The 11727-nt window shown below is 41.9% G+C and overlaps 2 protein-coding genes across 2 annotated transcripts in view; both read right to left on the bottom strand.

Annotated features, from left to right (window-relative positions):
• Window positions 1-6473, bottom strand: part of LOC118338701 (microtubule-associated protein 2-like) — a 21005-nt gene extending 14532 nt beyond the window's left edge. Inside the window, exons 1-7 of the mRNA XM_035675994.1 lie at window positions 5842-6473; window positions 5479-5721; window positions 4985-5122; window positions 3892-3953; window positions 2120-2261; window positions 1386-1442; window positions 687-994 (exon numbers count right to left, since the gene is read on the bottom strand). Coding sequence (XP_035531887.1) covers window positions 687-994; window positions 1386-1442; window positions 2120-2261; window positions 3892-3953; window positions 4985-5122; window positions 5479-5721; window positions 5842-6379 — 1488 coding nt within the window. The 5' untranslated portion in view covers window positions 6380-6473. The remainder of the gene's footprint in view (window positions 1-686; window positions 995-1385; window positions 1443-2119; window positions 2262-3891; window positions 3954-4984; window positions 5123-5478; window positions 5722-5841) is intronic.
• A 2354-nt stretch (window positions 6474-8827) lies between these two features.
• LOC118338703 (glutamic acid-rich protein-like) lies at window positions 8828-10341 on the bottom strand. Its single transcript, XM_035675996.1, has one exon. The coding sequence runs from the start codon at window positions 10201-10203 to the stop codon at window positions 9814-9816; it is 390 nt and encodes a 129-aa protein (XP_035531889.1). The 5' UTR covers window positions 10204-10341; the 3' UTR covers window positions 8828-9813.
• Window positions 10342-11727: the final 1386 nt, after the last annotated feature.

Here is an 11727-nt window from a genome sequence, read left to right as displayed (position 1 = left end):
GCACAAGGGTTTTCTAATCAATTCAATTAGCCTTCTGAGCCAATGAGCAAACACATTGTACCATATGAACACTGGAGTTGATAGTGCTGGAAATGGCCTCTATACACCTATGTAGATATTGCACCAAAAACCAGACATTTGCAGCTAGAATAGTCATTTACCACATTAGCAATGTATAGAGTGTATTTCTTTAAAGTTAAGACTTAGTTTAAGTTATCTTCATTGAAAAGTACAGTGCTTTTCCTTCAAAAATAAGGACATTTCAATGTTGACCCCAAACTTTTGAACGGTAGTGTATGTTCTACTTATTCTTTCTTCACACATAGAGAAATCGCAAGGTTGTTGTGTGTCTCCATTTCTTTTTTTGCCACAGAACCCTTTGCTGTTACTATATGGTTTCCAGGGTACACTGTATTCTGGTTGAAAATTATCACAGTATGCACAGGTTCTGCATTTATATGTACTGAAGGGGGGAACTGATATATATATATTTTATTGTATGCTATAACTAAAATAAATTTCTTGTGACAATAACCATGTCTGAGAGTAAAAGTAAAACAGAGACATGTAAGAAAAACTGAAACACATGAAACCAGTAAAAATGCAGCGAGTAGAGATGAAAGAAATAAGCAATTAGTTAGATAGAAGCTACAGGTTTTGGGGAAAGTGAGGGAGAAGATCGTCACCTGTCCTCCTTTAGGCTGGTACTTGATATTCTCTGTGGAGCCAATCTTGGACCTGATGTTCTTGAAGTCAGGCAGTGGCTGGTTGATGATGCGGAGCTGCTTAGGCGTCGTTGCAGGCGACTTGGGTGGGGTGCGGACCACAGCCACCTTCCTCTCCTGGGAAATCAAGCTGAGGGAGCGCGGGGTTCCAGGGGTCCTTGAGGACGACGAGTAGCTGGGAGGGGTTCCTGGGGTGATGGCTGTGGAGCCAGGGGTGCGGGGGGTGGAGTGGCCACTGCGAGCTGAACGGGAACGCACTGCTTCTGTAACTGGTAGGGAGGAATATAAGAGTTAAGGTTGGAGCTGAAGGTGAAGGTGAAGAGTTATGATATTAACTACACCATGATGGAAAATTGGCATCGCCTCTACTAATTAAAGTCTAAAAGACTAAATATCTATGAGGTTGAAAGTTGGTAAGGTTGTTGATCAGTATGGAAGTCAATGATTACTTCATCAGATGCACTTTTCAGACCCTAAGACCATCTTTTGTAACTTATACAATATTTCTAGACACTGGAACACAGACTATTTCAAATCTTCTATTAAAATATTTTATCCATATACGAGTAAATTGCGTAAACTTAAATTTAATGTTATCCAATACAGTAACCCTACAAAGACAATTTTCATAGTAACAGAAGTATGAAGAACCCCCTCTACCTGTCATACTTGGGGCTCGTCCTGTCCTATGCTCTGCCCTCATCTCTGTGCGAAATGCTAAAGGAGGCACAAGAGAAAAGGTTTCAGATGTAGTAAGGAAGATGATGACAGGGGAAGAAGAAAATGAGAATCTGAGGTTCTTGGATGTCCAATTCCAAATGCATTCATTTGGAACGGTGCTAAAGGCAAGTTGTAAATAGAACAGTAGATCAAAAATAGTTTAAAATACAGGTGCATGACAGACTTCATACAGATATTCAGCTGAATAGCTATCAAATATAAAATCTAATAAACTATAAATAGCATTTTCAGGAGCAGATACACCTAATATTGACACATTTAAGCTAAGACTCATACTATACACTTTCTTATTCTCAGTTAAAATGTTGAGGTTTTCAAACTTTACTTTCTTGTACACTAGGTACCCAGATACAGTACATAAAACAGAATACATAAAACCCTAGGTATGTGTTTTTAGCTTCTTGGAAAGATGGATGAATGAAACGAGTGAAAATTGGCTAGCTAGGAAATTGGGCTTGAGCTCTCTTCAGTTAAATTTAAGAGAGCAATTATCATTGCTGGTATGGTATTTGTTTTCATATTGGTTGAATCAACTTGTTTTGGCACATACTGGACAGACAGAACTTCATGTTAGTTTTAGACCTAATCTGATCTAACACTGCTTAAATACTGGTACTGTGTGAATTAAGTAGATTAGAGGAGCTAGAGTTTACATGTGGGTCTGCGAGGAGCCGTGGAGCCGGAGCTGGTGATGGAGGTGGAGCTCTCCTCCTGGTCATGGTATCCACGGCGACTCAGAATTGAGCCATGTCGTGGTAGAGAGGACCTCTTGTCAGGGCTCCATGACCCACCATCCTGTGGGGAAACAAACACCAGAGACAAGAAGTAGATCGTTAGGCGAATGAGGCTATGATTTATTTATAATAAAAGGTGAAACAGGTGGGGAAGATTGCAAAATAAAAGCAATTTTTAAATAAATGATGTATATGTTTCTTTACATAACTCCTGCAGCTATACTTCTGCTTTTCCATTCACCTACCTCAGCTTTGAGTCTCTGTAAAACTGGGGAGCTTTGAGGCTCTACTGAGGATGACCGAGGTCTATCTAATGTGGCAGCCACTCTGGATATGGAGGTGGGGATCTTTGTTAGTGGCAAACGATGGGCATGGCACTGAGATGGTACAACGATGAAGCCCGACGGGTGAGTAGCATGACACCAAAATACAGGACACAGGGTGACAAAAGAATGGTGACAATAACAGTGCTTTAACATGCAATATCGGTGCACAAGATCTAATGCAGCATATTATAATCATGGTCCATCACAACAACTATTAATGCACATCGTGAACATCTCAGTGAGAAATAAAAATAGAAATAATAAGAATGTGAAGAATACTGTTCACCATGCTCATGCACGAATTCTCGTTACACTGAGAACCATAGTAACAGATATATTGGAAGACCGTAAACCAAAAGTGAAATATAATGTGGGCTCAACGTGACAGAATACACTTACAGTATGCTGTAGTGACATGACATTTAAGAAATGCAGAAACTGTGTTATTTTAGACACAATAACCGTCATTACCATGGTGGAGGAGTAAAATGGAGTCACGACCACAGTCGCTGGAGAAATGTCATGGGGTGATTCAACACCCACTCAGTAAAAAAACACTCTAAATGGATCTGTCTTGTCTACTTGTGCAAAAACCCATTAAGCAAGACAACAATAGCAAACATTTTACAAAAAGCAAAAGCAACCAATAAATATTTTTTTCATAAAATACAAAGGAAAACTAATAGTGATGTTGAAATGCAATGCACTGTTTATCATGCAGGGATTAGGTCTGAGAATAGACAGAGGGGAGGGGGTAGCTCTCACCTAAACAGTATGTAATGTGTTTATCTGAATAGATGATTAGGTAAGTCACAAGAGAAAATATGTAACAGCTTTAATAAGTCTTAATTCTTGTGATAATTATTCTGCCTAATTAATGTGGTGTTTGTTTCAGTGTCTGCACTAGAGATGCACCAGGTAACTTGTGTATGTATGAGTTCCATATCAAAAGCAAGAGGTAAAGGTTTAGATGTGAAGGTTTGGAATCTGTTTTGACTTTATTATGCATTAACCACATACTTTAATACAATGACATTTAACCCACCACAGCATGCTCAAGTTTACCAGCCTTTCTGTTATAAGACTCTTTATAAAAGTACACCCAAAAGATGAGCAGAACAGCAGATCTAATGTTGGAGAGTCCAGTTTTCTGGAGACGGAGAAATCTGTCCCTGCTGTTTAGGAGAAAATTTTGTTTATCTATCTTTGGTGTCAATTTGTCCTGACTGATCTTTATTTAGTTGTTCTGCTGTAAAGCTACTTGGTGATTCATGCTGTTTGTCAGTAAAGCTTCAATATGGTATGTCTCTGTGTGGTTTCGGTGACAGAGGTCAGGCCATTTCTGGGCTGGTGGAGTATACTCACTGATGCTCTGTCGCGGGACTGTCTGGCAACACTGAGAGGCTGACGACTGTCTGGTATCGCCTCTGAGACACAGACAGAAACAGAATTACAGGAATATTAGAACACACACAGAATATATGTTTCAACCTTCACACACGGAAGGAGCAGAAGTGAGATCCTTTTAATTGTCTTACAGAAATACAAAAATACAACTTTATATTCCCAAACCTGGCATGAAAAAACCATATATCAAACTGAATGATCTGTAGGAGTGGGTTGCTGCCCCCTTCCAAGCTCTGTTCTGCAAAGATTTGGCAAGATATCAGACAAAATGGGAGATTTTCTATTATGTAAGTCAAGCCTGGAAAATAATCTAATTGGGGCAATGCAGCAGTATACTGAGCTTTCATCATCAGTGACACACAATTCAGTCCGTCAGGGGAAAATTAAGTGCTAACTGCCTCTGGGACAGAGCACCATTAGTCTTATCAGGTCCATAGAACAAAACCATGGATTACTAGTTGCTTAGCAACCATAGGTCGAAAAAAGCTTGAGTGGATATGTAATTCTTCAAAAGACCAGAGAGGTCAGGAATGTTTAGGTTTGTCACATGAAACAACTTGCCAAACCCTTTAAAACAGTTGGAATAATTATATAAAATATTAGTATATTCATCTAACAAAGCATAAGTCCACCAATGAACACCAAGAACATAAATACAGTTGGCTGGAAATGGTAACTGTGAGGAAGGATGCATGTATATAGTAACTTAACACCAGCTGGAAATCTTGTTTTTGCTGACCTTGCTGTAGTGATATGGACGTGTAATTCCTGAAATCATAAACTTTCAACCACAGGGCGTGTTGTGAGTGAAATGATGCTTTCAGCTTGGTGTTAAGCTGCTTTTAAAAGAACAAAGAGAGAATGTGCACAAAAACAAAAACAAATGAAACATGTATAACAGTCAGTTTTTATTGTGATCAAAAAAGAAACACACATGACAAAAGCAAAAAACAGAATTTGACAGTGGAGGTAAGATGTGGTAGGAACTGGTGCTTTGGTGACTCTCATGCAGAAAACAACACCTGTGTGACAGACCAAGGTAATGTGTCACCTGTGGGTCTCCTTCTAGGACAGGAGTGGTGCTGGGTGGGACGGGTCTGGCGGACAGCTGGTTTCATCACGCTCCTCTTGGATGGGGATTGAGTCTGAGTCTCCATTTTTTTGTTAAGTTCAGTCTTCCTTATCACTGCTACATTATCAGACATAGGAAACAGGACCATTGACAAAAGCAGAGACACAACATTAAGCACAGATAGACGCTGAAGCATGTTACAGTATGGAATGCTACCTGATAGAACTTCTCCAGGAACCCTTTTTAGTTGTAGTTTCTGTTGTATTAAAAACAGCTGATTCATCAGTGTTTCAGTTAGTTACTAAGACTACACATTTCTTGACACAAACATTAGTATAGGTAAGCAATAAATCATATGATGATAGTGAATTTAGAACAGCAGTAAAGATATACAATATGGTGATAATATATAACTACAATATCTATGAATAACTACTTCAACTATAAAATATAAAGGAAAACATCATGAGAACCTTTTTTCTTCTTGACTTCTTCTTTGGGGATGTAGACTGGTTCTTTGCGGACAGGTTTGCGTTCTGGTGTGGAGATTCGGCCTTTTGGTCGCCCTCCTTTCGCCTTTGGTTTGACCAGCTTTTCCTGTTTCTCTGCCTTCTTCTGTTGTGTCTGCTTGTTCTGGACCACAGCAGACTTTTTGGCTGGGCTGGACATCTTGGGCAAAGGCTCAATCTGCTCTGTTGCCATACTCTTATCATCATCTGCGGTGTGGCAAAACAGGACATGAAAAACACAAGACAGTATTAAATTTGTTTCTTTGAAGCAGAAGAGAGAAGAAAGGGAAAAATAATATCTATATGAAGGTAAAAAGGAGATCTCACCTTGTGTGTCAACCCAGGAGCTGTCCAGGATGGAGTCATCCATTGTGGTTTCATCTCTATCGTAGCTTTCTGTTGGTCCTTCAGTTTCTACGGTTTGAGCCCCCTTCTCAGGGGAGGCGGGGGTCTCAGGAACATCACCCACCTCCTCTAGACTGGCAGCCTCAATATCTGCTTCTTGGGCCAACTCCACAGACTCCTCCTCTTCCTCCTCTTCCTCTTTCTGGGCAGCGACACAAAGGGCTTCAGCCTCAGGAGGAGCAGAGAAACGAACACTGTGTCCCGGCTCCTCCGTTTCATCAATAGTCTGGACCACAGTGATAAAATCGTCTTCAACTGTCACCACTGATTCAATGGCAGCACGGGTCTCTGGGATCTCCTTTGCTGCTCCTGCACCTGCTTTCTCGTCTTCCTCAACTTCCTCTTGCTCCTTCTCAGCCTCCACAGGTTTTTCAGCTTCTTTCTCCACAGGCTCCACAGCTGCTTTTTCCTCAGGTTGTCTTGCTACCTCCTTAGGCTTGTCTGCAATCTTTTTGTCCATCTCAGCCACTTTCTCCCTCTCTTCCTTCTCTTTCAGTTCCTTTTCTTTCTTCTCCTTCTCCTCCTTCTCTTTAAGTTCATTTTCTTTCTTCTCTTTCTCCTCCTTCTCTTTTAGTTCCTTCTCTATCTTTTCTTTCTCTCTCAACTCTTTCTCTATTCTTTCCTTTTCCTCTCTTTCTTTCCTTTCTCTCTCTTCTTGTTCTATCTTTTCCCTCTCCTCTCTTTCTTTCTTCTCTCTTTCTTCTTTCTCTTTCCTCTCTTTCTCCTCTTTCTCCTTTTCTTTCATCTCCAGCTCTTTCTGTTCTTTTTCCTTCCTTTCTTTTTCTTCCCTCAGTATTCTCTCTGCCTCTTCTTTCTCTCTTTCTTCTTTCTCTCTCCTTTCTCTCTCTATCTCTTTCATTTCCTTTTCTTTCCTTTCTGCCTCTTCTCTAATCTTCCTCTCTGCCTCTTCTTTCATCTTCTTCTCAGCTGCCTCCTTCTCTTGTGCTTCCTTAATTTTTCTTTCTGATTCCTCTTTCTCCTCTTTGTTTATTCCTAACACTGGTGAAGGTGTTCTTTTGGGGGAACCATAAACCTCTCTTTGTTTAAGCTTGGAAGGTGAGAGCACTGGGGAGAGCAGCTTGTCATCATCGATGTTGCTCTCCACAGAAGAAGCAGGGGAAGTTTTGACAGGCCTGGCAATTCGGTCCTTGGCCACGCCTGTGAGCTGGTACACATCTTCGGCATCCACTTCTTCATAGGCCTCCTGGTGGACCAGCTTCACCTTCTCCCGAAGTTCCTGCAGTTCTCGCTCCTCCTCCAAACTGAGAGGCCTGTCTTCCATCTCTAGTTTGCGGATCTGCCTCTCGTAGTCGGCAATCTCGGTTTCTGATGCTGAGCCTTCACCACTAGCTTGTCGTTCAGTCTCACTCTCTGACCTCCCACCTTCTTCAAGAGTCACAGTGACTGTTGGTGTCACAAAGGACTCACTTGGTTGAGCAGGTGGTGTCTCACTTACAGCTTTATTTAGCTGATCATCTACAACCTCTTTGCCCTTTTCTTCAACAAAGTCTTTCCTCTCTACCTGCTTCTGGTCTTTCTCTTCAGTGACATCAGAAACTCCTGATGGCTGGCTCTTGTCCTCCACAGATGTGTCTCTGACTGCTAATTTTCTAGCCTGCTCAGCCACTTTCTCCTCCAGGACGGAGGGGGTGAAGACCTGTGCAGAAGTGTCTGTAGGGCTGAACACATCTGCAGGGGAAGGCATGGGCCCTGAATATTCACTAAAGACACAATAGCCCATCTCTTCCAACTGGCTTTCACTTTTTCTGGGACTCAGTTCCCCTGAAACTAGGCTAGCCAGTGGGTCATCAGTGAAGGAAGGAGAATCACCTTGAACTGACTTTCTTCTGATTATTTCTGGGTCATTGTTTTCTGATGCCAGTCTGGAGCGGGTACCAGCAAGGTCCAGCATCTCAGGTAAGTCTTGTGCCATCACTGTTCCATTTTTATAGGTGCTCTTAATGGGCTGTGGGGATTCTGGTGACTCTGGTTCAGGGCTGGGTTTAGAAACAGCTTCAGTGGTCCTTGGAGGAGATGATGAATCTGAAGTGATGGAAGCTGCAGTCTCCAGAATAAGGGGAGGGAAGGATGGAGGCTTATCCACAGAGGGTGTAGTGACTGGGAGGTAGTCTGCTGACTCATCTAGACTTCCACTAGTGTATGACATGATATCTGTTGCTAGTGGGGAGAAGTTCCTAGGTCTGCCTTGGCCACTTTGATCCAGTGTTCCAATGGTGATGTTGAGTGAATAACTCCTCTGCTCTAAGGCTAGTTTACCTGGGGAAAGCCTGCATTCATTACTCCTGTCAGGAACTGTGAACACCTTAGTGTCTTCTGCTTTACTTATTTTAGTTTCAGGTTTATCCTGGGCTTCAGCTAGTGTGCTGTAGCTGATCTCCTGAGGCCTGAAATCAACTGTATTCTTCTCTTCACCAGCTCTGCTCAGTTCGTAATAACCCTCACCCTTACATTGGGGAGCCTCGTCAACCTCCATGGCTGATGTTTCAAAATATGCTGACATACCAGATCTGTCGCCTGGGTCTCTTGTTGAGTCTCCTCCTTGAACTTTGTCTCCTATTAAAGGGAATTCAGAGGGACCAACGATGCTGCTGAACTCCACTACCTCCACTGATGGCTGTTTCTCTGACACTGTGATTGGTTCACCATATGCAGGCTGAAGTGTGAGTGATTTGGCAGATTCTTTGGCTAGGTTTTGAACATTCGGCGGTACAAAGGATGGCATATCCATGGTGGGGCTCTCTGGTACAACTCGTTCACCAGCAAAAAATCCTTGGACCTGGGGCTCAAAAAACTCCTCTGGACGTTTCTCCGATCCAATGCTGTCTGGGCTCATGGAACCACTTTTCTCGCTGCCCTGCTTGTCTGAGTCCATCTTCAAAGCTGAAAGGACATCTGTAAGTTGGCTGTTTTGATCACCATATTAAGTAATGCTTTGGCATGCTGCGAGTGAGATATTTGTTAAGCCGGGGACTGGGTAAGCCGTTATCACAAACAGGCAAAGCCCACCTCAGAAACTTACAGCACAACGATACGGCCATCACTGAAGAAGTACGGCGAGATAATGGAGTCCACCAAGTCACAGATGGATGAGAGTATGGCATGTAATGTGACGGAACCGGCATGAGGCAACTGTGATGCTGATTTATGAGAAACAAGCCACAATAGATGGAATGGATATCCATGCGAATCTTCAAAACATCAGATACAAAAAGAATAGCATTTCTGTCATTCTTTGTATTGGCCAGTTCAAATCTATCTTAGTTTCATTAACATCAAATTCATTTTGGCTCTTAATGACGTTCATATGTCATTACCTAATTAAAAGAATATTAGCAAAAATACACAAAAACCTTGTTGGCAAATGACAGAGAAATGCCATATGTACACTGTTGCTAATGGTGACGAAAACAAACAAATGAATTTTGCTGATAAAATAATGCATTGAATGAGACAACAATACCACACTTAACATGAGACAGCCAACACAAAATCCTCTGCAAATTACGTACACAGAATTATGATAACAATATAAGTGATGCACCTTTAGTATGTATGATTCATGGTTACAAAAAGTGCGTAACACTGGCATACCAGCACCAAGCCATGTATAAACATAATGAGAACCTGTAAGCTTCTAGCCGGTGAACGAAAGCATTGTTACGCTCAGCAACACTTCACTTCATCATACCAATATGAAACGGCCGGCCCCGAAAACCACAGCACAAAAAAGAAGATATAAGCGCAAAGATAGCATACAATAAAACCAGGTTAAGTCAAAAGAATGTGACTCTTTTCACCAACAAGCCTGTGTTGCCTTGCAGCCACAGCAGAGCACAGGGAGGATAACTTGCCATTCCACCTGAATTATAATGCTTATGTTATATGCTTATGGGTTCCTTTTAACACATCTGGCGTTCTTATACAGTGGACAATGCAGTGACATGCAGGTAGGGAGAGCAGAGGGCAGGACACACCTGTCTCAGGGCATTCCTCACCCTCTGCTTCCTCCTCCTCTCTGTCCATAGAGCTTTCTGCAGCAGCACTAGCTGCTTCAGCCGGCTCCAGGTCTAGATCCTGGGCCACGTCTATGGCCTCTGCCTGCTCTAAGGGTTCAGCTTGGGGGCTGTCCAGCTCGGGCTCTTCCCCGCTCCACTGCTGCTCATCAAGAGCTGCCTCGGACTCTGCTGCCTCTGCACTCTCCTCCTCCTCCTCCTCCTCCTCCTCTTCCACCTCCTCCTCGTATTCAGCTGTAAGAGCCTCCATGGTCTCTTCTTCTCAAAAACAGGGTGAGAGGGGGACACATTAAGACTACAGGCAACACAGACTTGGGCTATGTGAGAACACAACTTATGATGGGACACTTTCAGCTCTAAGAAAAAATGATCTAGAGTGTATGTCTGTTCACACATATAGGTACATTACACATAGATAAGAGACTGTTGTGTCTATGTGGTTTTTAATTCTGTTTGTAAACTTTTCTACACTGGGTACTTAGTGTACCCAGTATGCAAGGAAACTGATATATTGGTTAAAGGCATGCATGAGACCTTTTTATAATTTCATTTTCAGTATTTACTGTATAATCACAAACTTAACCACCGTAAACGTCTCTCTTTCTCTTGCACACACCATGCCTGCAACCCAGGCTGATCTACTATCATTGGTGACTGAGGTTGTTTAATGAAATGGAAACATAAATGAAGTGGCAACACTAACATTGCACTATGGTAAAAGCACCTCTGCTCAGAGCCTACTTCTGAAATTTCTGGCTCTTTAGAAAAGGTGACCATGAAGAGCTCAGTACAGTCAAAAGCAGAGTGCCTCAGATTCTCGACTTTGCACGGACTGGATTTTTAACCGTGTAATGGTCAATGTGGGGGTGTGCAGCTTTGCTCTTCATACTGCTGTGAATCATTTTGAGTTATTGCGTAGGTTACACAAATTCTATTCAGCAGCTTTGCAGCCAAATGTCGCTGCATGTGATATAGCTGTTGGACATCCTTTGTCAGCAGTGATGGCAAGGGTTGGGGAGGCTGTCAATCAGTCTGTATTAAGATTATTTATACAATTTATATAGTTCCACAGTCAGTGACATACTCTTTACATATCTTTGTGTATGTATTTATTAAATTAATATATTTAAAAAAAAACATAGATGGATAGATATCAGGATTTAGAGATTGAGCAATACTAGGTCTCAACCAGATAAATGTTATGAATTGTGTTAGTCTAGCTTAGACATGCTGCTACGGAGAGCGAAATATTAAAGGACTTAAATTCTATCAGGATATGCTTTGGGCGAAGACAGAGGTCTCCACTGTTGAAGCTGCCCAGCCAAAGGGTTTGTTTTAATGGATGGATAATATAGAAGGCTATGTTGTGTATTTGTATAGCCTATGCATAAATAAAGGTCCTAGGTTCCCTCTATATTGTATTTGGGCAAACAATCTCTCAAAGAAACGGCCTGCATAATGTATTTGTAAACACATTAAAAGTGTAAGGTTGTCTCTAGATGTTTGCTAGTGTGTGGAGCTGAAAGTCTTCCTTGTTAGTGAGAGTAGTTTAGGATGAGTATAGGGGGTTTGACATGGTGAGGGGTCATCTTGAGGAATGAACCAAAACACAACTCTGGAAGATGATTGGTATAGAGAAATTTGTGCATAGAGGTCAATCATGCATGGTATTCATGAAAGCCATTTGGATCTTAACTCATGACCCAAATGTAAACCTTGGTGGTCATGTGGTCTTACTGATGAGAACTGTAGTGTATTGTCCATTGAGTGAATC

Source organism: Morone saxatilis, unplaced genomic scaffold, assembly GCF_004916995.1.
Source record: "Morone saxatilis isolate NCDOM2014 unplaced genomic scaffold, NCSU_SB_2.0 Contig5, whole genome shotgun sequence".
Classification (NCBI taxonomy): domain Eukaryota; kingdom Metazoa; phylum Chordata; class Actinopteri; family Moronidae; genus Morone; species Morone saxatilis.
Note: the sequence above shows the minus strand (reverse complement) of the source record. Positions and strands in the feature narration are given on the sequence as shown.

Coding starts and splice junctions, on each gene's coding strand:
- LOC118338703 (XM_035675996.1), bottom strand. CDS start 10,203: ATGGAGGCTCTTACAGCTGAATACGAGGAGGAGGTGGAAGAGGAGGAG.